The sequence below is a fragment of the Triturus cristatus genome, chromosome 9, assembly GCF_964204655.1.
Source record: "Triturus cristatus chromosome 9, aTriCri1.1, whole genome shotgun sequence".
Classification (NCBI taxonomy): domain Eukaryota; kingdom Metazoa; phylum Chordata; class Amphibia; order Caudata; family Salamandridae; genus Triturus; species Triturus cristatus.
In genome coordinates this window covers 149,159,993-149,185,389 of record NC_140592.1, presented here as the reverse complement: position 1 = coordinate 149,185,389, position 25,397 = coordinate 149,159,993, and the positions used below count along the sequence as shown (strand labels likewise).

Below are 25,397 nucleotides of genomic sequence, written 5' to 3'. Positions count from 1 at the left end.
TGCCCCTGACCCCCTCCCACCTTCCCTCCATGGTCTGTGTGTATGCCATCACAGTCTCACTGTTGCTCTTCATGGTGTGTCTTGCTTCTAGTGCCCATCCTGCCTGACCTCCATGGCTATCTTGCTGCTCCTGCCCTGCCCCCTTGCCCCCAGCCCTCTGTTTACATGTGCAGACCCTCCCTCCCTCCTGGCTTGTCTGTTCCATTGTAATGCACCTGATCCGTCCCTCCTGCCCTTTATGGTCTGTTATGCTGCAGCTTTCTCTCCTGTCTGTCCATTATGGTCAGCTAGCTACCATTGCCTCTTGCCCCTCTGTTCTCTGTTGTCCATGTGCATGGTCCTGTCCCCTCCCTCTTGCTTTCTATGGATTGTTGTGCTGCACTCCCGTCCCGCATGCCCTGTGTGGTGTATTGTGCTGCTGCAAACCCTGATGCCTGCCCTGCAGGGTCAGTTTGGTGCACCTCTCCATGTCCCTCCTGTCCTCTGTTATCCAGTCCATGTCCCTACCCCATTTCCTTCCATGATCCAATGTACCGTACTTGCGAGCATTTTGAACTTGGTAAGAGGGAGATTTTGAAAAAAAACTGGGGTATTGATTTTCCCCTTTGAGTTACATTGAAAAAGAGGAGATTGTAGACAGGAGACAGATCAAATAAAGCCCATTTGAGCTTAAAAACATTGGACGTTTCCTGGCTGAATCGGGTCTGTTGACAAGTATGGTTGTACTACCATTGCTTCTTCCTTCTGCCCACAATGGTCTATTACATTGCCACAGCCTCTCTTGCAAGTCCTGTATTGTTGGTTTGTTGCCCCTGCCCCCCTTTCCACTGCCCTCCATAGTCTGTTGTGCTGCCACGGCCCTTCCTGCCTGCTCAGTGTGATTAAATTGTTGCCTTTGCACTTTCCTACCTGCCTTCAATTTTCAGAGTCCGTGCCCCTGGCCTCTGCCTCTCAACAGTATCCTAATGAACAAATAGATTGCTAACATTCTATATTTATTACAAAAGTGTGGAACGCCTGACGTCATCTTGATGTAATCAAAACTGTAATACCTAGAGCATTTCCTTTAGAAATTACATATATGAGAGGGTCTTATTGGCATCAAAATTATGGTTAGTGCTCTAAAAGACTAAAATAAGGACATATTTTCTTAGTTTTCAAATAGCGACAAAGCACTTTTAAATTATTTGTTATCTTTATGTTTTTTTATCCAGTTGACCACTTGATTAAATGTTGCACTTATGGGAGAGGATGTGGTGTTACTTCCAGAACTGCAGACTTTGCAACTGGGGAACCAGGTTGGAGTTTCTGCTTCAGCTCGACATTCTGTGATTCTGGTCAAATCACTTAGTCTCCCCATGTCTACAACCAAAATGAATTTGTTCTTGTGTGATGTAACCAATGCTCATGTAAAGCACTCCAATACCTGACAAGTCTGCACTATGTAACACTGCAAAAACACAAAATAATAAGTGTTTTGCACACTTCTGTCATTGGGCTACATCTGGGTGATTTTGGGCTACATTTGGGCTCTTTTGTCTCCGGTGGCCATCTTGGGAGATTTATTTGTTATGAAGTTTCCTAATTTCCTCATATACTGCAGTCTCCTCAGTAGGAAATGCTTTCAGTTTTTTACTTTGATTCCATCAAGAAGGCATTCAGATGTGTCACACATTTGCCATAAATTCAGAATGTTAGCACTCTTTTTGCTCATTAGATCACTGTAGTAAAGCTACTGATCACCAGGGAAAACTGCTGCTGGTATTGAAAGTGCATGTTTCAGTCTGCATGTCAGAATTTTTTAATGAAATAAAGAGGATTTGAGAAGTCACTCAAAATGTGCCCTCATTTTCTTTCTTCAGCATTAATCATAATTTCTATGGCAAAATGAACCCCCTAATTGTGTTCCTTTTTAAATTAAATGTTTTAAGTCTTACCAGTTTATTCCAATCAAGATGGCTTCAGGTGTGCCATACTTTTGTCATAATGAAGACAGTAAGCGCTCTAGTTGTTTTTAAGAACACTCTGGGACATTCTGTCATTGGGCTATACTTGGGCTACATCTGGGTGATATTTGGGCTACATTTGGGCTCTTTTGTCTCTGGTGGCCATCTTGGGAGACTTATTTGTTATGAAGTTTCCTAATTTCCTCATTTACTGCAGTCTCCTCAGTAGGAAATACTTTCAGTTTTTTACTTTGATTCCATCAAGAAGGCATTCAGATGTGTCACACATTTGCCATAAATTCAGAATGTTAGCACTCTTTTTGCTCATTAGATCACTGTAGTAGAGCTACTGATCACCAGGGACACCTGCTGCTGGTATTGAAAGTGCATGTTTCAGTCTGCATGTCAGAATTTTTTAATGAAATAAAGAGGATTTGAGAAGTCACTCAAAATGTGCCCTAATTTTTCTTTCTGCAGCACTAATCATACTTTTTATGGAAAAATGAACCCCCTCATTTTGTTCCTTTTTAAATTAAATGTTTTAAGAGTTACCACTTTATTCCAAGCAAGATGGCTTCAGGTGTGCCATACGTTTATCATAAGTAGGACTGTTAGCGGTCTAGTTGTTCTTTGGAACACTCTGGAAAGCTGCAGTAGAATACAAAGGAATCAACTGACAGTCTCTGCCCTTGTTGGATGTACATGTTTTACTGAGAATGTCAGACTTCATTCTCACATGACTGAGAAAGATAATGTGAATTTACAGTAAATAAGCACTCAGTTTAGCTTATAGATCACCTTCCAAACCTCTGTGGGAAAAGCATGAGAAAATATTTTTCTCTCACTCATGATATCCCAGCAGAAGGCTTTTTCACATGGTGAAATCACCTTAGAACATACCACAATTCCTAAATTGAGTATGGTACCATCAACAAATGATTTATAATGTAACTAAAGTCTCAAAACCTTCTATTAACTGCAATGCTTTTTAATGAGGTGCTATCATGTATATTGGTCCCAAGATGGCTGCCAACACTTCTTGGATGAAGTGCTGACAGCCAATCAGATCTCAGGATGAGATGTGTGGTTAGGCTCCGCCCACATATATATATGATTTTACTTTTGATTTTCTCAGGAACTACTGAACAGATTGACACCAGACCTGCAAAAGGCACTTCCCTGACCTGAGGACTACCTCTCTGCCAAATTTCAAGTAATTCTGTTCAGCCGTTCGGGCTGTACCTTCGACTAAAGGTCCTATGGAAAAATGCATGGGGAAAACGTGTTTTGGGACCCCCCCTTTTTCTCGACCCCCGCTTGACGAATCACCCCGAGACTTTCAGGGTAGGAGCTGAGCGGAGCGCCCCATTAGTTTTGAAAATTTCGCGAGGATTCGTCAACCGGCACCAAAGTTATTCAAAATAGAATTTTGAGATTTCCTATGGAAACTAGGTTGTAACTATAACTATCTACTGGCGACCGCCAGTAGATAATATATATATATATGTTTTGACGAATGGGAAGCTATAAGGGACTTACATGCCATTGAACTGTGTAGGATTAAATGGATAAAAAATGGGAAGAAGGAGACGAACAGCCAGCATAAGTGAAGCATCTAAATAACGGAGAGAATTATGTAGGAGCAGGTCATGCCCCTCCATATGCACAGCTCCTCCTTTTTCAATGCATCCCCGCGGCCTAGGAGCATGGTTAGGCCCACAACAAACACAAACCTTTCTCTGTGAATATTCATCTTGTTTGGTGCATGGCACATGTCATGGGTGTTTTGATTTTCAGTTTGCCACTCTGTCTCATCAGTCGAGGGAAACTAGCCGAGGACTTTCTGAAGCAGGGGCATTGAATGGAAGTGCATGGCATGCGGAAGTGCCCCTTGTGAAATGGCAGAATTCCAAAGTCCCAGTGACGTTAGCCACTGGCTGGGATGGGCTGACCCTCTGGCCAGAGGTTTATGCTGCAGTGGGCAGAGCAAAAATGTGAATGACACAAGAGACCAATTCATGAAGAGGGCTGGATGGATGCCCCTATAGCTAAGACCATCATATATATGATTTTAGAAAAATTAAAAGGTATTGGCTAACGCCAGGCCTAATAAAAATAATAACTAGTTCTTCATATTGAAGTTCGTGACATGTCTCTGCTCTTTAAAGTACAGGTGTTACTAGCACCCTGTTTAATGGTTTTCAATTTACTGATCTTGGAATAATGGGAGGTAGAGTTGACCTGGACAGGATGAATCCTAGTGACTGGCATGTGTCAATTGCCAGTGTTTATCTCACTCAGTCATCTCTCATGCAAGAGGAATGTTGCTCTGCTAGTGCTGCTTGACCTCTTGGTTGGCCAGAGAATATTATGGTGTGTTTGTAGGTGATGAGAAGTGATATACCTGGACTGATGTGTTACAGTGTGTTCCTGTTGTGGTGCGAATTGGGACAGTGCCTACCTGTCAGCAAGTTTAACTGGAACGCTTGTTGAGTTCTGCCCTTGGATATTGCTCCAGCTGTTTTCTTTGGGCTCTTTATGTCCTGCTGTTATGCCTTATGCGGTTGTATGGACTTAGCTGTAGTAGTTGTGCTCTGCACTTAGCCAATGCTATTGGTCAGTTTTACCCACCTGGGCTTTTAAGCAGCTATCCCGGAGTTGTAAGTGATAACAAGTGAATGATGTTTCCTCAGTCAGCAGCCATTTTGTTGAGGTCTCTTTTCTTTGACTCCTCGACATATAAAGGCGCATCACAGAGTATTTAACTCAATGCGCACATAGCTATTGCCAGCACCAGCCATGCTTCAATTCGGAGCCGCTTCCAAACCCTTCTATATCTACATTGATATTGGCCTCACGCTCGCACCTTATATTTATGTGATAAAAAGCACTAAACTTCTTCTTTTGCCCCCTTGAAAGACTGATCCGTGACTTAATTTGGAATAAGTCCCAATGGAGAGTGGCACTCTTGAAATTGTAATTACCTACCAATCAAGGGGGGAGGAGTGGCTGTGCCTAATTATGAGCACTATTTCCTTGCGTCCCAACTTCATTGGTGGCTCGCTGGCTGGCAGGCTTGCACCTTAATGGCACGGCAGCAGATACACCTGAGGTTGGAAACTCCTCCATCTGTTCCACCCTTGCACCAAGACGCCTCTGCATCATCCCATGTTGTTGCAGGTGGCATACAGATGTTTTTGCCGCAGCCTATACCTCGCTAATCATGTTTCGCCTTATGCCCCTGCAATTTCATTGCTGGGCATGCCCAGGGGACAAAGGATTACCGCAGTGGCGGAGCTGACGGCTTGGCATGCAGTGGGCTTCCACACACTTGGTGATTTATATTGTGAAGGTGCACTCTTTCCATACGAGACATTCATTCAGGAGAAGGGGCTACCCCCGGGGCATTTTATTAGTCACACTTCCTGGATCGATACAATACGACACCGTTAGGGTGACATTAAACATGAGCCGCAATTACATCTTACAATTCAATATTTACATGTCGTGGGCACAGGACGGCATCTTACCCGATGGTTTGTTGACTCACTTCGGGTACAGGCCGCTATAACACCGACATCATTATGACAGCTATGGGAGAGTGACCAAGGAGTGGGACACGGTCCTTGCAAGTCCTACCTACATTTTCCGAAATGGCAGGTTAAGATTAATACAGCTTTATATCCTTCATAGAGCATACCTCACACCTGAAAAAAGGATTCGTTATTTCCACAGAAAAGATAGGGCCTCCCCCGTTGTGCTCAATTAGATGCTGACCTCCTACACATGCTGTGGTCCTGTCCCTCACTGCAGCATTACTGGTGCGAGGTCACGCGCCATCTCTTCACTAGCACAGGTAGACAACTTATAAGCACATGACAGGTTTGTCTGGAGATCCTTTATCTCAGGACTAAGAAGCACAGACCCCCCACTTGATTTTTAGGCTTGGGCCTGCTTGTGGCCAAGCGTCTGTTTAGCAGGCATTGGAAATCCCACAAACATCCATCGGTGGAGGCTTGGTCACGTTCTGTCATTATCTGGGCTGGGGCGGAAGGTGTATCCATTCCTAGATAGGATACCCTGGGCCTCCGCAAATGCCCCATCTCCTCTAACTGGTGTGTCATCGTGACTGACCTTCAGGTCTCAATGCGAGCTGATGACGAGGCCCATGTGCCAACTGGCCCACTGCTTACGTCTGAATAGGTATACCCGGGTAACACCCAAAGCCATGGCCCGCACTGTCATTTTATGTATTGTGAATTGTATTCTGGGTTGTTTGGCATTCCTTCTAACAATGGAGCAAACTGGGACTATCTGGAATTGCGGCATTCCCCTTCTTCTGTCTTCCTCTTCCCTTCTCCCCCCTTTCTTTTGGTTCATTATCTTGTGGTTGATGGTTAGTGAAGGTTGACAGGTTACGAATCAGTTTGACAACATTACCCTACAGGACTGTGGCTAGGAATGTAATGTACCACGCGGACACACCCATTGTATCATTGCAATTCAACTGCCTTCGCTTGCCACCGTTAGATCTCTGCAAGAGGTGTACTCACCATCAGATTTCATTGTATCATAACAATTTGTAACTTCATCTCCTTACGGGATTGTGATTATAATGTAATTTATTGTGTCCTGCCACTGTGATGTTAATGCAAAATCTCAATAAAAGATCAAACAAAAAAATAAAAAGCACTAACCTTCAGATGTCTCTTGTTTTAAATATTTACTAACAAGCTGGATTGAACTGCAAAGAGTTGCAAAACTCTGGGCATTCGGGGGTGATGAATGCGGACTGTCGCTGGCCTGTGTTTGTCAATAACTAGTAAGTGCATTATAGCGTTAATCAATGCAAATTGTCAAAGTGAAAAAATGAAAACTAGTTTTAAACCAGATGGCTTCTCTCCAGAAGGTAATTGACTTTCTCCATTACCATGCGACGTACTACATTTGCAGTCTTCCCCTTGAGTAAAAGTCAATGCTCAAATGAGGAAACGACTTAGATCTACAGTGCAGGTTCAGTAATCGATCATGTATCTCGACTTAGTGCTTTCATTTAAAAGAAGAGCAATAACATATCCTATACCATTCTCAATCCTCATAAAATTTCGAAAATAATTCTGTCCCAAAACTCACATTTGTGGTGCTAAACGCATAATTTTTGTAACGAGCATTGGCAATGCCAGTAGGTCTGGTGTCAGCGGTCCATCTTTAGTGTTTGTAAATGCTTGTTTTGTCATGGGTTGTGCAAAACCTTATTATTGGGAAAGCTGCTGGGACTTGTTAATAAAAAGAAAAAGAAAAGAAAAAAGTGGTTAAAAGCATAAATATTTTTGGTCTGAAAAACACACCCATTCCCATAGTAATTGACACTAAAGGGAATTACTGAGTGTGTGGATGCGGGCTCTGCTTGTGAAAGGACAGAATGCCGTCATTCACAGTGAAATTGGGCCACTGGCTGTAGTGGGCTGATCCACTGCCCTATGCTGTAAACTGTAGTGCAGTGGCGACTCCTCCGCTAAGGCGGAGGAGCGTTGCCCCACTGCTTTGCAGCAGTGAAATAAGGGAAAAGTGAAATGATAATAACCTCCAGGTATTATCATTTTATTATTATCCTTTATTATTATCATTTTATTTTTTTCCTGCTGCAGAAGCTTTGCGGGCAGGGCAGGGCTGAAAGTGGTTTCAGGCCGGACAAACAGTCATGCACACTTTGCATGTTCTCCATGCAGTCTGCATTACAGCCTGGGTGGAGAACATGTTCAGGCTCCCATTCCCTGACTGAGCGCCGAACAATGGCGTTCAGACCAATCACAATGCTGCATTGCAGCGTTGTGATATGCTCAGGGAAGCCTCAGCCTAGGTGCTTCCTATTCCTGGAACAACGGCCGGGAGAGATGACGGTGGAATGACAGAGGAGAAGCATGGCGATGGGGTAAGGTGTTTTTCCTTTTTTACACCTCCCCTAGCCCCCACTCCGCCTTGCCGCCCCCCGCCTTGCCACCCCCATCCGTGCCGGTCACTCCTTCTGTAGTGGCTGGGTGAAAAATGTGAATGACACAACAACAGACCAATGGATGAAGAGGGCTTGTTGAAACGAAGTACATTGTATGTATAATTTTAGGAAAAAGCAAAAGTCCGATGCCTGACCTAAAAATCAGCAGTGCATGGGTAGGTGTGAGTAAATTCTTTAATTTGAAACAAAACAAGTCAAGCTTGTTATGGTCTTAAATTATGTCATGAACACTCCTTTGACTGATAGTTTGTGTGTCTGTTGAAGACTGGTGATGCTGATGCCACACAAGCCGCACCCCTCCTCTAACCTATGCCCACCACAGTCCCACAGTCAGGCAGTGCTTGCTCTGAATTGGATTCAGGAGCTGCAGAACAGTGATGTCAGATTGGTATTCTGCTCACAAAACATGGTTCTCCATGTAAGCAATTCCTCTTTTATCACACACAACTATAGAAAGCTGAAATTCTTAAATATTGAGAGAAAGTTGAGAAATAAACTTCCGTGCTTTAATTGATCGGAGCGAAATATAATTTTGAACTTACTGGGATGACACAAAACAAGATACACATGGCCAAAAAGCAGTAATGTTTTCAGTCTAGCCAAAATGGCTATTTCGTGGTTTTTAAATTAGTTTTTAAAAAGCATGAGTGGATCTCTTTTAGAACCATACATAGCTAAGTACATACAACAGCATCCGTTTAATTTTAAGTCCACTGTTGGCAGAATCACAAGCAATATGCATATCTAAGTGGATTAAAGAAAATGAATGAGGGTAATATATTTTCAACTAAAAAATGATCTACTTGACGGTATTATTCCATAAACAAATTATAATATTGCAGATTTTGATAATGTCTGATACCTTTGCAGTTACTTAAAGAGTGGCTGAATGCAGTGATATTTGCAGATTAGATTGCACATGGGTTAAATCATCTAATATTCTGTTCGCTGCCTGGGCTTTTTTAATAATAATCACGCCAAATTAATTCTGAAATTAGATTTTGTAGCAGTAAAATAATCAATTTTAAGCACTGCTGGGCGTCATTAATTCTGTAATTATTTGGTCTTTCTTGCTTCCCTAGTTGTTCTGGTTTCTTAGTAATAGATAGCTCACATTAATTTTTAAATTGCGTAACTTAAAATGGAATTGTTATTTTCCGAAATGAAACCACACACTTATGTCTTTGCTATCTCATTTTCTTTATCTTTTTTATTTTAAAATTCTAAGAAATCCAGAAAGTGTATCCTTGGTGGGAATTTGCCTTCAATCCCCCTGTTTTACTGAATTCATTGTAGTTGGCATTAGGACTCTGTACACTTTATCACTGCTAACCCGTGCAAACGTTTTTGTTATCTCTCCTTCATACCAGGTAAAAATAGACTACACCTATTTGGTACAGTTCATTTACTTGTAAGTCCCTAAAGAATTATACTACTTGTACCCAGGGCCTGTAAATGAAATGCTATTAGTGGGCCCACAGCACTCCTTGTGCTACCAATTAAAGTTGCCTTTTAAAACCTGGTTTGGGCCTGCCACGGCAGTCTATAGTGCAGTTTTAAACTGCCATTTCAACCTCACAAAATAAACCTTTTGCCTGACCTAAACCTTCCTTTTCGTTACATATAAGTCACCCCTAAGGTAGGTCCTAAAGGTTCATTGGGCAGAGTGCATTGTACTTGAAAAGTGGGACATGTGTGCTTAAGTTTTACATGCCCTAACAGTGAAAAACTATTGAAACCATTTGCACTATTGTAAGGCCCAACTCTCCCATGGACTCAAACTGGGTTACCCAGGGCTTTAAGTGGGCCGTGTCTCATCGGTGATGAGCACCAGCAGTTTTTTAAAGGAGGCCTCGAAACGTGTCTCTATCAGGCTCTGTTTTGTGCCCTGGCACAGGCGGTCCGTTTTTTCCGGACTGCAGTGACAGCAGGCGCATCGATGTGCATGTGCTCACACTGCTCACTTCTCACTAGTGGAGAAGTTACTGCATGACGTCATGCCAGTTGAGCGTTGTAGGGGAAGGGACATCCTTCAAAGAGTCATTTTCTCTATGGATTTCCCCTCTCTTTTTGAAACTCAGGAGCAGCAACATTGTCGTGGTGTCACCAGAGCTTTAAATGGAAGCTTTTTTTCAATAATCTATACAAGCCATAATTACTGCTTATTTATCTTATGCAACTAACGACCATTCACAAAGCCAATAGTCCTGGCTTGTTGTAGGTATGATGTTATTTGTTGTATCATATAACTGGATACAATGGCAGAAACAACAAAATACAAGTCGGGCGGCACACTAAGCTAAGCACACATTTTTAGCTTCCGTGTATTAGGCCATGCCCTTAATTACATTGACCATGCCCCTTTCAGAGACCCCCCAGTTTTTTCATCACACTTAAAGCCCTGGGGTTACCTTAGTACATCTAGTAAGTGATAACATTAGATTGGGAGCAGATAGAGATAGTGTTTACATTCAAATGAATTGTAACTTAAAATCCTCTTAAACGTCTAGAAAGTTGTAATTTTCTTGTCCCACCTATTTGTTCCTTCTGTCAGTGTCCTGGGTCTCTGACTGTGAATGGCTCTGCTGTTGGGGTTTGTGTATTGCTTCTAGACAGTAACACAAAGTGGGCTTTCATATGAGAGGATGAGCCATCCTGGCAGGATGACTGGGGTGGAGCTGTACCTGCCTCACTAACACTTCAAATGGCTTTGCCTCCTACACACACAAAGGAATTTGACTCCAGGCCTGCCTGCCTTTTTCACCCCCAATTTGGAGCCTTGACAGGGAAGAGCTTTCCAGAACAAGGCGGGTGCACCCCACACAAAGGTTGGCCCCAGGTATAAATATTGGACCTTCAGAGCCACTCTTCAGAACACTCCTGAACCTCTGGACACTACAGAAGATAAACTGCCCTGCTGTCAGAGGACTTCCCTGCTGCTTGATGACTGCCTTGCTGCCTGAAATGGAAGGCTGAACCTGCTTACCGACCTCATAGGTTAACTCCGAGTGACTCCAAGGGTCAATTGGCTGTCTAATTTGAGCGACAGGGACACAACAAGCTCCAAGGTCCTCCCTGGAACTGCTGAGCTGACCTGCTTCAATTGGACCTACCTGAGCCCTGCTGGCCTCTGCTGGATTGAGTTCCAGATCCCCTGTAGGGGTTCCCCTGGTCCTGGACCACTTGCTGGCATTAGCTGATCTACTCCAAAAAAGAAAAGGTGAAATCCTGAAGATTGGACTCTTCACAACTGCAATTGTGCCCATTCGTGCTGAATCTTTGCCACCTGTTATTGTGTTATGTTATTTGATTTTTGGGATAGCTCACGGCTCATCTCGGCACTGCAGGGCAGGTAGGTGAGGGAAAAGCAGCGATTAGAACAACCAGTTTTTCAGGCGTTTCTTGAATTCAGCTAAGCCTGGGCATATTCGAATGAAAAGAGGAAGTTTATTCCAATGGAGGGGAGCCAGATAGGAGAAGGCACTGCCTCCATCTGTGACAACCACCAATGCAAAGCTCCGGTGAGACCTGCTCTTTGCGCTACAGTGACTGCCAGCAGGGACCAGCGACGCGACAACTGCACTAGCAGTACAACAGCCCGCGGTGACCACCACTGTGAAGCTCTTGCATCGACTGTCCGTTATGCCTGGCGGACTCTTTGTGCTACAGCGATGACCATCCCCAATACTAGGCTTGCTTTTCACACTACAGCGACGACCATCCCTGATGCTCTCTCTGCTCCTCGCAGCCTTCTCCACCTCAAACAGAGCTCTTTGTACCAGACTTTCAAAGGTAACTTTCAGTGGTCGAACCTGGTGCCTGTATCTGACCCAAGCTCAAACACGGTCAGTCTGAACTTCTGACTTCATCCCAGTTTATCGTGATCAGATGACTGCGAGTGACGCTTGGTGCTTCTAGGCACAATTTATACAAAAAAACATTAAAATTCCATTTCTTAAGTTGTACAACTTGGATTTTTATTGTTCTGGTATAATTGTATTAATTAAGAACGTACTCTATTTTCCTAAAATGGTTTGGGATATTTCTTGTGTTGTGTTTTCACTTTATTGCTGTTTGTGTGTTGCATAACTATTTTACACATTACCTGTGTGTCAAACTTCAGTGCTTTTGTTCCATGCTACCAGTGAGTTAAGCTCAATTAAATTCAGTGACGTTTGTAGTTCACCCTGACCAGGATTGTGGTTGTTGCCTGAGTTTCCAGCCCCCTCAAGCAATAACACACATTTTCATAGATACAACTAGCAAACTGACTGTGCAGTATTCTTTGCGATTTCTGTCTCTGCAGTAAACCATCTCCACAATGAATGCCATGAGAAATTATATAATTAATAAAAAACAACTGTGGTATTTTACTACTATATTTTGAAATATAATTAATTTGTAAAAAGAGAACCTCCAGTTTTTTAACATTCTTATGAGACGGTCTTTTTAACTCAAATGGAAAATTAATCAATTCATGCTTCTCTTTCACTCACTTTCTACTTTCAGAAGTTTAAAAAGCAACAATACTACCTAATTTACCAGTGCCTTCTAGATAGTGGTCTCTGCTTCATTCTACTAGTATTAGATGCTGTTCTGTTTCTTTGTTCCTGTCAGTAGAGGACCTTTTTAACTTTGCTCTGCTTTGTGTTTATTTACTGATATGTCTGGGTTTTGGGCACTTTTTACTTTTGAACCATTCAGCTCCAGATCTATTATTCCATCTTAAGATCTAGCTGCAATCCAGATTATGGAGTAATTGTGGTTGTTTACCACATTTACACTTAACTACTTGCATGGCACAAGGCAAGAATGAGGGCCGGGACCACCAAACATCTGGGTGGTGGAGGCAGCAACAGGCCACCCACCGAACTGAAAATCCACCAAAGTGCTCCTGCCGATATTGCAGGTGCTCCAACAACATGGCGGCAGCACCTTTGGCCAAAACTTCCTCTGTCTCGGTTGGGTATGCCATGATGAGCCAGTCAGAATTTTGTGTTTATTTCTTTTCAAAGTCGAGACATTTTATCCAGTGCCAAAAAGGGCCTTTTTCTTTTCTTTTGCTTGCTCTGTATGGTCATGCTTTGAGTAGAACATAAAGAAAGGGAATTTCAAGATCTGCCATAAATAGAGGGCCCTTCTAACGCTGTCATCATGCGTTTCTTAGCCAACGGGGTGTTTCCTATGACCGTCGGCTGTCACTCCACTGCATATCATTTCCCAAACCTTTAAATGAGGCAGGAGAAACAAGAGGCAGGCAAATAGGTAATCTGTCAATTGTTTGTGATAGCCCATTACTGCCTACTGTAAATGAGCCCTTGCAGGGCCGGCTTTAGGGCAGTGCGACTGGTGCGGCCGCACTGGGCGCTGACCTGTGGAGGGGGCGCTTTGATCTCAGAGGGGCGCTGTGTTTAGCACTATTTTATGATAGGAGAGATGAGGGGCACTTTTGCAGGTGGAAGTGAGAGAATCTAAGGAGGCGGTCATGGGACGTGGGGGCGCCAAAAGTGATTGTTGCACTGGGAGCCACAAGCGCTAAAGCCGGCCCTGAGCCCTTGAGATTTACGACTGTTCCATCTCCTACTATCAAGGAGAATAGTGGAATTCAGTCTATCTTCCCCTTCATCTAGATAAGCTACAAGATGAGAAAGCCTTTCTAGTAGAATGTGGTTCCCTGGGCTCAGCACACTGCAGCACCATTCCAGCACTTTAGGTATAGCCTGTAACTGCATTCCCAGAACAAGGCTGGTCGTCGTTCCTTACTGGGGCAAAGTTGATATCCCCTGTAGAGAGTTCCCAAAGAAGCTCTCAGAGTAAAAAATAGATATGCGGTTGCAAATTCACTCTCTGTGCTACTTGCAAATGACTGAGCTTTACGTCTCAACCGCAGACAGGTGTAGATGTCTGTTTTTGAAGACTTATCGTGTAGTATACTGATACTTACAGTGGGCTTTGGGTCAGCCCATTGATAATTATTGGTTGCTTTCTTGTCAATTTTCTTTGTTTGCTTCTTATTTGATGACTTTACTTCCTCCTCGTGTGTTTCTCTCTCCCCTTGAACATAACGCCATTTCCATCCCTGTGATAAAACAACTTGTATCCACCCACTGCTTGTATTCGGGGAATTTGTTTTTATTTTTGTTTCAGCACTTCTGCTCTCTCTCTCTCTCTTTCTCTCTCTCCCATGTGCTCCTGCCCCCTCAAAACCCCTCCCAAACTCTCCGTATTTGCTCTCCAGTTCCCCCCAAAGCTTATATATTCCTTCTCCCGCCCCTCCCGTCGGGCTTATATTTATGTCACATTTCCAGCTCCTCTGTTGCTCCCTCTGCCCACACACCTCTTTGCCTCCCACCCCCTTACTCTTGCATTGATTATCCCTTACACTCTACTCCATTACTACCCCAGCCCTTCCTATCATAGTTTTTTTTAATTTCAAAAAAGTATTTAATTAACTGTTTTTTGTCCACAATCTTAAAATGGTAGACTAACAGTATAACAAGAAAAGAAGGCAGCTGCACCATGAAGTAGAAGTGCATATGTGTGGTGAGGTCTCTGCTGATACAAGTCATCATACTGCAACAATTTGTTTTATTTTGTGTTTCCACATTGGGAAATATTTTTTTTTTCTTTTTTGTCAATCTGGAACAGCATCAGCAAAAAGCATTGTCAAAACCTAAAGGTCGGGTGCCAATATTGAAAGGTGAAACAGATTGGTTTTGCCAATGCGTGTTCTTTGTGGTGGACCGCCTGAAAATCTGTTCTATGGCCCGTATGAGAATATTTTAAACATAGCTCGGACATCTCCATGGGACAGCTGACTGCTTTACAGAGAACATCTAACTTATTTTTATCGGAGCAGGAGCATCTCATATTTTAGGTGTTTTATTTGTATTTCGGGTAAGTGCCCGAGCCAGGATTATGGTTCCAGACTTCATAGTAAACTTCAGGTTAGCTGATAGACCACATCGCCTCCTGCTCTTCCTGGTAAAAATGCATGACCCATAACATGAGAATGAGGGGTGGGCATGAAAACAAATCTTGGAAATGAATGGATAATGCTCTAGTTCCAGCCACTCAGTGAGCGTGGAGGAGACTTAAAAAAGATCAACCATTGTCAAGGAAGTGATAATATATGATGGGAGTTGGGAGAATAACTTAGATGTAGGTTAGGGACCCAGTTGGACTTTTGAAGGGGGAATTATGGATTGGTGGAGCATTATGGAGGAAAGAAGCTGACTGAGAGCACAATGAGGTGTACTATAGTGTCTACATAGTAATATGTTGAACTGGCAAAGCCTTCTTGGGAATGTTTGGGTTAGGAATTATTAGGTTATTTAATGTTTATGAGATGTATCAAAGTTTCCACTGGTACTCATAGATCACTATTTGAAATGACCTGAAGTGAAGCTCGTAACAAAAGGTAATACAGAATAGTGATTACTACTAGATAGCTTAGAAATGTAAAGGTCGAGGTGTACATGTGAAAGGGTTTGTCAGACTCCATTTTTTGAGATAGTGGAATGTACATAGCCTCTTCAGCCTTGGAGGAATATCACAGGAAACCTACACTGTATCTCCCAGACACCCATGGACAGGAGGTGCCCTAACACCATGCACATAGATGGCCATTGTATGAGTTAGGGAGTAATGCAGAACAGGAGGCATGTCTATTGAATGGCTCCTCAGCCCATTAGGGAAAAGATTCATTTTAGTCTTCCAGAAGACAGAATCCAAACACAAGGTAATGCGCAGGCTGGTTGCTGTGACCTTGGCATTTTTAGTTTCCTTCTGCTCTTTGTGAAGAGAGAGAGAGAGTGAGGGAGTGAGGGAGTGAGGGAGTGAGAGAGATAGGGAGAGAGACTGTCTCATAGAAAGAGGAACTACCCTGTTACCTGTATGTTTCAGTCGTGTTATGTGCAATGAATCTGTAGCATCTTCTCGGATACTGGACAGCTTGAAGCTAGTGGGAGAGACCTGAAAAAGCTCCATTGGAACCTGAATCGGACTTCAATAAAGATGTCCCTCATTTTGGGGGTGAATGCCCTTTCAAATACTTCTTTATTACTCTTTCTGAAGTCCAAGCATTAAAACTCTAATTTGGCACATCAGTCTGCCTCCTATATGAAGCAGTTCTATACATTATTTGGGCACTAGAAAATCATGAATCAGTGGCAACTGTGGCAGTGGGTGGGGCGGGTCGCAGGGGGGAGGGAATGAAAAATAAAAGTGAAACACTTGCCTGTGTGCTGCTGCCGCCACATCTCTGTCCTCTTCGCCCGCTTCCAGGACTCCAGGGCTGGAAGCACACGGCTCCCAGGCTCCCCATAGCCAATCACAATGCTGCAATGGAGCGTTGTGATTGGTCTTAGTGCCGTGGTTCGGTGCTCAGCCAGATATTGGCAACTGGGTCATGTTCTCCACCCAGGCTCTATTGCAGCTTGGGCGGAGAACATGCAAAGTGCGCATGACAGTGTGACCGGCTCAAGACGACTGGTCAAAGCGTCCTGCTCACTTGGAGTGGGCAGACCACTCCTCCACTGCCCTACTCTGTGAGCAGAACAGCCCCGCCCCAACCCAGCTGACGAAGGACGGAAAAATATAATAACAATGAGTTATTAACATTTTTTTTTTTTTTTCGTTTTGATCCGCTCAGTGGAGTGACGCTCCTCCACCTTAGTGGAGGAGCAGCTCCTGAATACCAATGCAGTAATTGACTTCATTTGATCACCTGTGCAATACATCTAAACCTCTGCTGCCTGTTATGAAATATTTGTATGTAGCGGTTTGTTCACAATTTCTGTCACTTTATTGCTAATCCCTTTTCTACTCATACACTCTCCGCATTTTCTTATCCCCCTTATACACCCAACTCTAACCAGCAATTTCTTAATCTGCTGTTGTTTTGTGTTTGTTCTTGCTCACATTGTGAAGTTTTGCTTATCCAATGTTTGTCTAAATTATGATCTGGAACTCATAAACCCAAATACTCAGAATTTAAGCCAAGGTTACCTTTTTGATTTTAGGGTGATGCTTTGAAAAAATCGAAATTAAGGCGAGACAAAGAAAAACAGTCATGCAAGAACTGCAACGAAACCTTCAATTCTATTACAAAAAGGCGACATCACTGCAAGCAGTGTGGCTGCGTGAGTACCACGTATTGCATGGCAGAGCATACTGTGTGAAATATTACAACATTGGTGATTGCAATAAATAAACCACTTTAAGATCTTAAAATTCCATTATACACTTTATATGGATTGGAACATTTGCCTAGAATTTGTATCTTGTAAAAATCCAAATCCGTGTGCACTCCTTTTTACTTTTGCTCACTAGTGAGAACTAGTGTGTACATGCCTTTTAATACACATGCCAAGGGTAATTTTGTGATTAAGAGACTCGTGATAACACTGTATGTTTTTTACCAATCTGCGTTTGCGAATTCTGGGTGACTGGTAATTTCCAAATTGTCTTTTGGACTCTGCAAATTTCCTGATCTCTACTCCTGTCACATCTGTGAAATTTCACTGACACAAATGTAGGATAAGACAATAAACTGCCTTGGAGGAGTGCAAACTAGCTGCATTTGCTAAGTTTCACAGACACAAATTGGGAATAAAACAATTAATTTGCTCAAGAGAACTAATTTTTTTTTAGGAAAAACAATTGTATAATTGACTTTATTACAATTGGACTACTTTAAGAGAGCCTTTGAACAAGTACAATTGTACTGTGCTATTAGCTGCTGTGCATTAATTCTTTTGAAAGTATGTGCATATCTAGCTAGTTTTACACAGCAGCAATACATTGATGCTGTTTTAATATTGTTTGAATTATGATTGTAACAAGGTATATCTTTCTGATGCAGGTTATTTGTGCAAAATGCTCTGAATTTAAGCTCCTGGCAGACAACAGTCGTCATAACCGCGTTTGTAAGGAATGTTTCCAGTTGTCGTCAGCCGTACCAGGCAGCCCAGGAGCTGAAATTATTGGCGAATACAAGAAAAAAACAGCTGTGGAGGTAATCTTTTAAGTAGGGGTAGAGCACAATTAAACGGCTTCCATACTGTTACAGTCACTGCTAGCTTGTTAAATTGTTCTTTTTCCAACTTTCTTCTCAAAATGTTAACTTTGGTCAAGGTGCTAAATTTCCATTCACAAATATGGCATATACAATTTGTAGACCAACTGCTTCCAAATATGAATTCAATTTCCAATTCAACCTTATGTGGAATTAGGTTTCGTTACAGTTTGCAGGAGGTCACAGAACAAGCTACTAATGAATATTAATAAGGCCATTTGCAATCACGTGGCATTGACCATGAATGCATAGTTTAAGTCCTTCAAGGGACAGCAGATCACCATCCTCGTATGTGCTTTAGCTAATTAGAAACCTTTTTTTAGAGCAACCCATTTCTATTAAAGGGGCGGGTGCTGCTATTAGAAAAATGTTTCCTACTTGGGACGGAAGGGGGCGGGGGTTCCCTCTTGACCTCTGTTTTCAGCCTCCTCCATCGGTGGAATGGAAAGGTCTGAAGACAGCAATAAAGAGGACCATTGCGCTCCCCAATACAAACAACCTCTCCTCATACCACCGATATGACCACCAAAGTGGAATCTGTCCCATGGGCACAGCATGCCCTTTGGCAATCAGTTAGCACACAACTTGGATGTCAGTAACTGATTTGCCACTGCAAAAGGGCTTTGTGATACTGGCCCATTTTTTTTTATTTGCTGACCTAAAATGACCTACTTCGAATGACTAAATAGCAAATGTAGAAAGTGTAATGAATGTGAAAATATATAAGTATGCATGAAATAATACATATGTACAGTGTAAATGTAAAATATTTGACATGCAACACATACTCTTCTGTAATAAGAAAAATACAGAATTGTGATACTGACAATCTGATTCAGTTTTGATTTGATGTCACAAATCCTAGGGTCAGAGCGAGCATAATGTTAAAAATATCTCCCTATAGTAGGAAACTTCAGCAATGAAAGAGACACATTCTTTTTTACAATTCTTCAGTTTGACGATTCTTATTCTGACACTTCATAGTCATTAACCTTTGTGGAAAATTGTATGGTTCTCTCTTTACAAGAACACTTCTAGAGAAGGGGCTTGAATGGGAGCTGTACGGAGCCCTGAACATTCTTGTTAATACCAACCTTATATTGCATGGAGCCGTCCTCTCCAGCATCACTGGGGATTGCGGAGTAGGGGGTTGTAGGATCAGGGAAAGTTCTGCTTCCATGTATTCTTTCTTATGAAAAGGCACAAATCATTAACATCACATAATTACAGAAGAAAATTGGTTAAAAAGTAGTATTTTAACACACTGTTCTACTGATTATCCTTGAAACTATAGTACAATGGAGCATGATGTCTTCATTGCAACTCACTTTATATATTTTTTCAACCGGCGGATCTCACTACAGATCCCAGGCTTTAAAATGTCAACACCAAGCACATTGGTTACATGGATCCTCTTGTCCCACCTGTAATCAGTAATCCTGCATATCAGCATTTATGTTTGTTTTAAATGATGGGTTCAAGATCGCTAGGTTGGTGGGATGAGCCCACATCCACATTTCATTTTCTGAATCATTGGATCAATGATCATCCGAAGGATTGCGCATTACAAAATGTCAGTTAAAATGATGTATATATGTAAGAGCAACCAGTCATTGAACACACACCTGGCCTTCCCAAAGAGGCGAGATGTAGTGAATAATCATCCTTGGCATTGGCAGGAGCTGGGAAACATTCTGATGCCCCCATCCAGGATGTACCAAAGGACCATGAGGGGTTGTTATTATTATCTTAAGTTCTCCTATCCTTGCCCAACAGCTGACATTAGAGCTTGTGTTATTTCCCTACTGCCATGCCAACGACCAGAAAGGGATACTCTATTTATTTTTGTCCCCCTGTCTGGCATAAGGTCTGAACATGGTTCAAAGAGATTCTGCTGCCTCCATGAATCACACAGAAGCAACAACAGCCTTGTCGAAGGTCCTGGGTTTTTATGACGCTGGTGTGACAATGTAACCCTATTTCTGCATCCTTTGGTGTCTCACAGAAGACTTAGACACCCATCAACTGTCCCAGTGTCATGATTGTAATTGAACTCATGACTTCAGCTTGTCTACAGCATGAAGGAGAAACAGGGAAGCACACACTCTGGCCTTATGGCAGCTTATAAAGTAAGGAGGCAAAACCAAAGGAAATGATGGACAGAGTGTTGAACATTGCGAGCACTCACCCCCAGTCAACTGATCTGGGTTTAATCCACCACCGTTCTTTAGCCCACTCTGCCACCCCAGTTCAGACATGGCCATATGCAAATCAGTCTGACTCTGTGCCTCATGGGAACAGTCCAGCCTGAACTGCCAAGCCATGTCTTCCATGGACCGGAAACAAGCTTATAAAGTAAGGCAGGTGGGTGTGAGGACCTACAAAACTGGCTTATGGGTAAGACAAGGCAATAAATATTATATGGAGAGTGGTCAAAAGCAAGAGTGGGTTATTTTTATGCCAAGCTAAGAAGGTTAAAGCCAATTCATCCACAGGGGCATGCCATCCCTCATTGACAGTACAAAACACAATTGCTCTGTGGAGCATCCACTCCCCACAAAGCATCAAAAGTTTAGCAAAAGTAAATAGCATTTGTGGCTGTAGGTAACCATGCTCTGAATACTACTCCCATTTAGTATTGGGCTCGGACACTTGCAAGTCCTTTTTCCACGAAGATGTCTTTGGAGTCAGAAGATGTGCTGTGACTCCTCTCTTAGTCAACAATGCGCATGGGCTCTTACTCCATGTTAGATTGTTATTTACTGCCATTAGGTACGGGTGTACCTTTACATTGGACGTCCACTGAAAGGGCTCTGCGCTATTTGAATTTCGACACCAAAGCTGCAGAAAATCAGTTGGGGCCTCTATGACTCTCCATCATACTTTACTGAACAAGCACATAACTAAAGAACCTGACTGCCAAGGGCCTCCTCCCACCCTTCAGGGACTATGTGTCATCCACTGACCATCGGCATGAGAGAATGTGGACCAGAAGGGGGTGATAGGATCCTTCCAACATTTCCCCCAATACAGCTCGAAATACCTGTGGTCGGACCATCCAAAACCTCATGCACCAAATTGAGATGTGCTAGCCACATTGTAAAATGCTCCATCAGACAACCTCCAAAACTCCAGATATTTTCAAGGAAGCACATTCCTTCCGCATAAAAGAGTGCGAAGAGCAGGCCCAACCAGAACCTCGTAGCCCAGGCAATGTGCAGACCTGAGGTACTATTCAAGCGCCTTGGAGAAGGAAGAACAGAAAGTCTTAAATAGCAAGCCCGTCTCTGAGATTCATGTGACCAAGCCATAATCACCTAAAAAAGACATGAACAGAGTGACAGCATTGCTCCAATGGGAGTCAGGCCTTGAGCCCCCCACACAGATATAAGACATTGTCACCATCAGGTCCTCCACTGCTTTTAGATTGTGTGCTCCACTGTTAGAAGGCTTTAGAGTCAATGAAGGCTCCGCCCAAGGACGTCAACCCTCACTGGCCATTGAGATATTTTCGATATAACTGCACTGAGTATCCTCATCACACCCGAAGCTGGCACCAAAGGCACCTCTGAAGCAGGCGCTGAAGATACAATTGACACCGAAAACCCCATTGGACAAAAGTGAGATTTAAGGGCGTGATGTAAGGCCGGACACAGATTGTCACATAGACCATTATGTCAGACTCCGCTCCAGATATTAAAGATCCCAGCGGGAAGAGATGCAGGGCTTATCAATAATAATAATAATAATATAATAATAATAAAGAAATTTATATAGCGCTTGGTTATACTATCTAGTATGTCCCCGCGCTGCGGTGCCAATGGACAGCTCATATAGGGCATTTCGACAATTCTAAAACCTGAGAGAGAGAGACCATCTACTCTATCCTGAACAGCCAGGTCTTCAAGTTCCTCCGAAATATGCTTTCGGACTGCTCCAAACGCATTTCCACAGGGAGTTCGTTCCACTGTTTGGCCGCAAGGTAACGGAAGGAGCGACCCCCCATTCTTGCTTTTTTTATGACAGGAATGAGAACGCGCCCTGTACCCGAGGACCGCAGGGTCCTGGGGGGAGAATAGGGAGACAGCAAGTCGCTGAGATAGGATGGAGCTCTACCATGGAGAATTCGGTGGCATATGCAAAGGGCCTTAAAGGAGACTCGTTCCTTTACTGGCAACCAGTGTAAAGTGGACAGGGCATATTTTGTTGAAGTCCTCGAAGGCAGCATTAGGACCAATCGAGCCGCAGCGTTCTGGATATATTGCAGCCTTTGCGTGCTCTTTTTGTTGCCGCCCAAGTAGAGGACATTCCCATAGTCCAGGCGTGAGGTGACAAGTGCGTGGACTAAGGTTTTCCTGGCCGCTACAGGGAGCACATCCAGGACTTTCCGGAGGCTCTTCATAATACCGAAGCACCTACCAGCCACTGTCCTGGATTGATGGTCAAATGACAATTTAGGGTCTAACCAGATACCCAGATTCTTCACTTGCTCCCTCTGGGTAGGCGTAGGGCCAAGGGTCTGGGGCCACCACTTGGAAGACCATAGGTTGGTGTTTCTACCTACAATCATTACCTCGGTTTTATCACCGTTCAATTTGAGACAGTTGTTAGCCATCCAGCTGGCCAGTTCTTGAAGGCACAGTGAGAAGTTGGAGGCGTCCTCATCATGGGATTGGGACAGAGATACAACAAGCTGTGTGTCATCTGCATAAGACACGATATTAACACCAAACTTTTTAATACTCTCTGTCATGGGAGCAAGATAAAGATTAAAGAGCGTAGGGCTCAGAATGGATCCCTGAGGGACCCCCTGTTCTAGCCTAACATTCTTGGAAAAGAACGGTCCTTGGGCTACTTGGAAACTCCTATCTCGAAGGAAGGAGCTAAGCCATTCCAGAGCCAAGTTAGTCACTCCGCCTTCCATAAGATGCTGCAGCAAGATGGTATGGGCTACAGTGTCGAAAGCCGCACTGAGGTCTAGTAGGATCAGAGCAACCGACTGACCTGCGTCGACCAGACTGCGGATGGTTTCTGTGGAGAAGAGCAGAGACGACTCAGTGGAATAGGTAGCTCGGAAACCTGACTGCGTGGGGTGCAGCAGACCGTTTCGATTAATATGACTCATCAGTTGCTCATTAACCAATTTTTCTGCGAGTTTAGCAATAAATGGTAAAAGCGAGATTGGCCGCAGATTTTCCAACAGACTGGACTTCATTCCGGGTTTCTTTTTGATAGGCACAACCACAACCTGTTTCCATTCCCGTGGGACAACTCCAGTGTCAAACGAGATTTGGATAAGGTGTCTAAAATAACATGACATCCTTCATGTTCTTAGGTTTCATAGGATCTTTAGGAGAACCTGACTTCATGCTTAAAGCAAGAGCATGAAAGTTCGTCATCTCCCAGAGGAGTACAGGACGACATGGAAGGAAATAGTGTCTAAGAGCAAAACCATCTTGAATGCCAACATCTGTTGCACCCTCAAAGGCACAGACACAACTGCTAGAGGCAGTTTCCTCCTCCGACGACACACCTGGATTCATATCTCTGGATTTAAACCCGAGCAGTATCTTCTCAACATCCCTTTCAGTGAGAAGCATCTCTTCGACCCTCAAGTTAATGAGATGCTTTAAAAATAGCAAAGGGCACACAGCTTGCAATGTCAATGGGTGCCCTGCAAACTCTAAGAACTAGAGGTTCCTATTGAAGGGAACTGCACAGAGTAGAATCCAAGCCAATTTTACCCAACCAGCTACAGCCTTAGCAAAGACACCAAAGGTGCATATAGGGGTAACAGAGGCAAGGGCAGTGGTACTGCTAATAAAGGAACTTCCATCTGCAAACACATGTCACCCATCTGGGGAGTATGAGTTTCCTCTGTCACAGGGAGGTAATCACATCGGACCAGTGGGTTTTAGCTGTGGTTCTCCATGGCTACTGCATAAGACTTCTCGCAACCTCTCCCAGTATCCCACCCCACAGACACATCCTCAGCATGGGGATAGGAGAGGACCATCTTCCTCTCCTAGAGGAAGAATTACCAGTGCCCCTTCAGAAGGAGGCAATAGGGAGAGTGCTTACAAACTACAAGGATATTCACAAAAATGTCACCTGTTCGGGCCTATCCTCTATAACCGGTCTGCTATGCTGCAAAGTGGAAGTGGTTTGTTCACAGCTGCATTTCCAAAGACCTGAACCCACAGAAGCCAATGTTCAAAGTCATCCTCAACTATCTTACATCTGAAGAAGCCAGGTCTCATCTATACATCAGTATGCCTACACATAGCTGCTGTTGCAGCCCATATGTTAAACAGGGAACATACTCCCATATATAGGATCACAATAGGTAAGGCTCTAATGTAGGGTCTTAAGATGGCTATAGCTTCTAAGGTACTTCGTGCCCCTCTGTAGAATCTCAGTGTTGTCCTCATGGAGTTACTCTTTGAACCTCTACACTTATGCCCCCTACAGTTCTTTTCCTGGAAGGTAGCTATTACTTCTCTTGGATGCATTACCGAGTTGCAAGCAGTCAGCTTACAGGAACCTGTCACTCAGATTCGCAAGGATAGGGTTTTTCTCAGAAACAATCTTAAGTTTCGCCCCAAGGTAGCATAGTTCTTTCACCTTAATCAGACTATGGAGATTCCGGTCATCTTTCTGCTCCTAGATTCAGTAGTGGAGAGAGCGTTACACACTTTAGATGTCAAAAGAGCTCTTATGTATTACATTAACAGGGCCTTCTAGCCTGTCTAACCAGTTCTACGTAGCATTTAAAAGGACTCTCAAAGGTAACTCCATCTCTAAAGCAGGTACAGTTACATGGATAGTCAAACGTTTCCAAATCTGCAACCACAGACGTAAGGCATTCCCATCTTTTCTGCCCAGGGCTCACGCCACCTGTAAGGAAGGGGCAACCATTTCTCCCTTAGTTAACATCCTGATAGCTGACATCTGCAACGCAGCCATCTGGTCAATATCACACACCTTTACCAAATACTACTGCATGAACATCTTAGCCTGACAGCAGTCAGTGGTTCGCAAGACAGTCCTAAGTACTTTGCTCCAAGCATCTGCATTATCCACAAATGATCGGTACTACTTTGCAGTCTATGCAAAGCAAATATTTCAACAGCCATACATGCTAAAAATGGAAAATGTTACTTACTCTGTATACATCCATTTGTAGTGAGTAGTGCTGTGGAGTCAGATGTGCCGCCCTCCTCCCTTACAGCCTGTGTTGATTGAACATCTCTTCTCTATTTACCCAGTTGATACTGCACTATATCCAAGCTGTACCCTGCTATGCTCACACCACACTACATACTTGCTCTCAACCACTGCACGAAAAACAAACTAATAT

General features: G+C 43.4%; 1 protein-coding gene across 1 annotated transcript in view; it reads left to right on the top strand.

The window, feature by feature from the left end:
- FGD3 (FYVE, RhoGEF and PH domain containing 3) overlaps positions 1–25,397 on the top strand; it is a 555,238-nt gene that overhangs the window by 506,850 nt on the left and 22,991 nt on the right. Inside the window, exons 16-17 of the mRNA XM_085624596.1 lie at positions 16,983–17,102; positions 17,825–17,977. Of these exons, the coding sequence (XP_085480722.1) occupies positions 16,983–17,102; positions 17,825–17,977 (273 nt within the window). The remainder of the gene's footprint in view (positions 1–16,982; positions 17,103–17,824; positions 17,978–25,397) is intronic.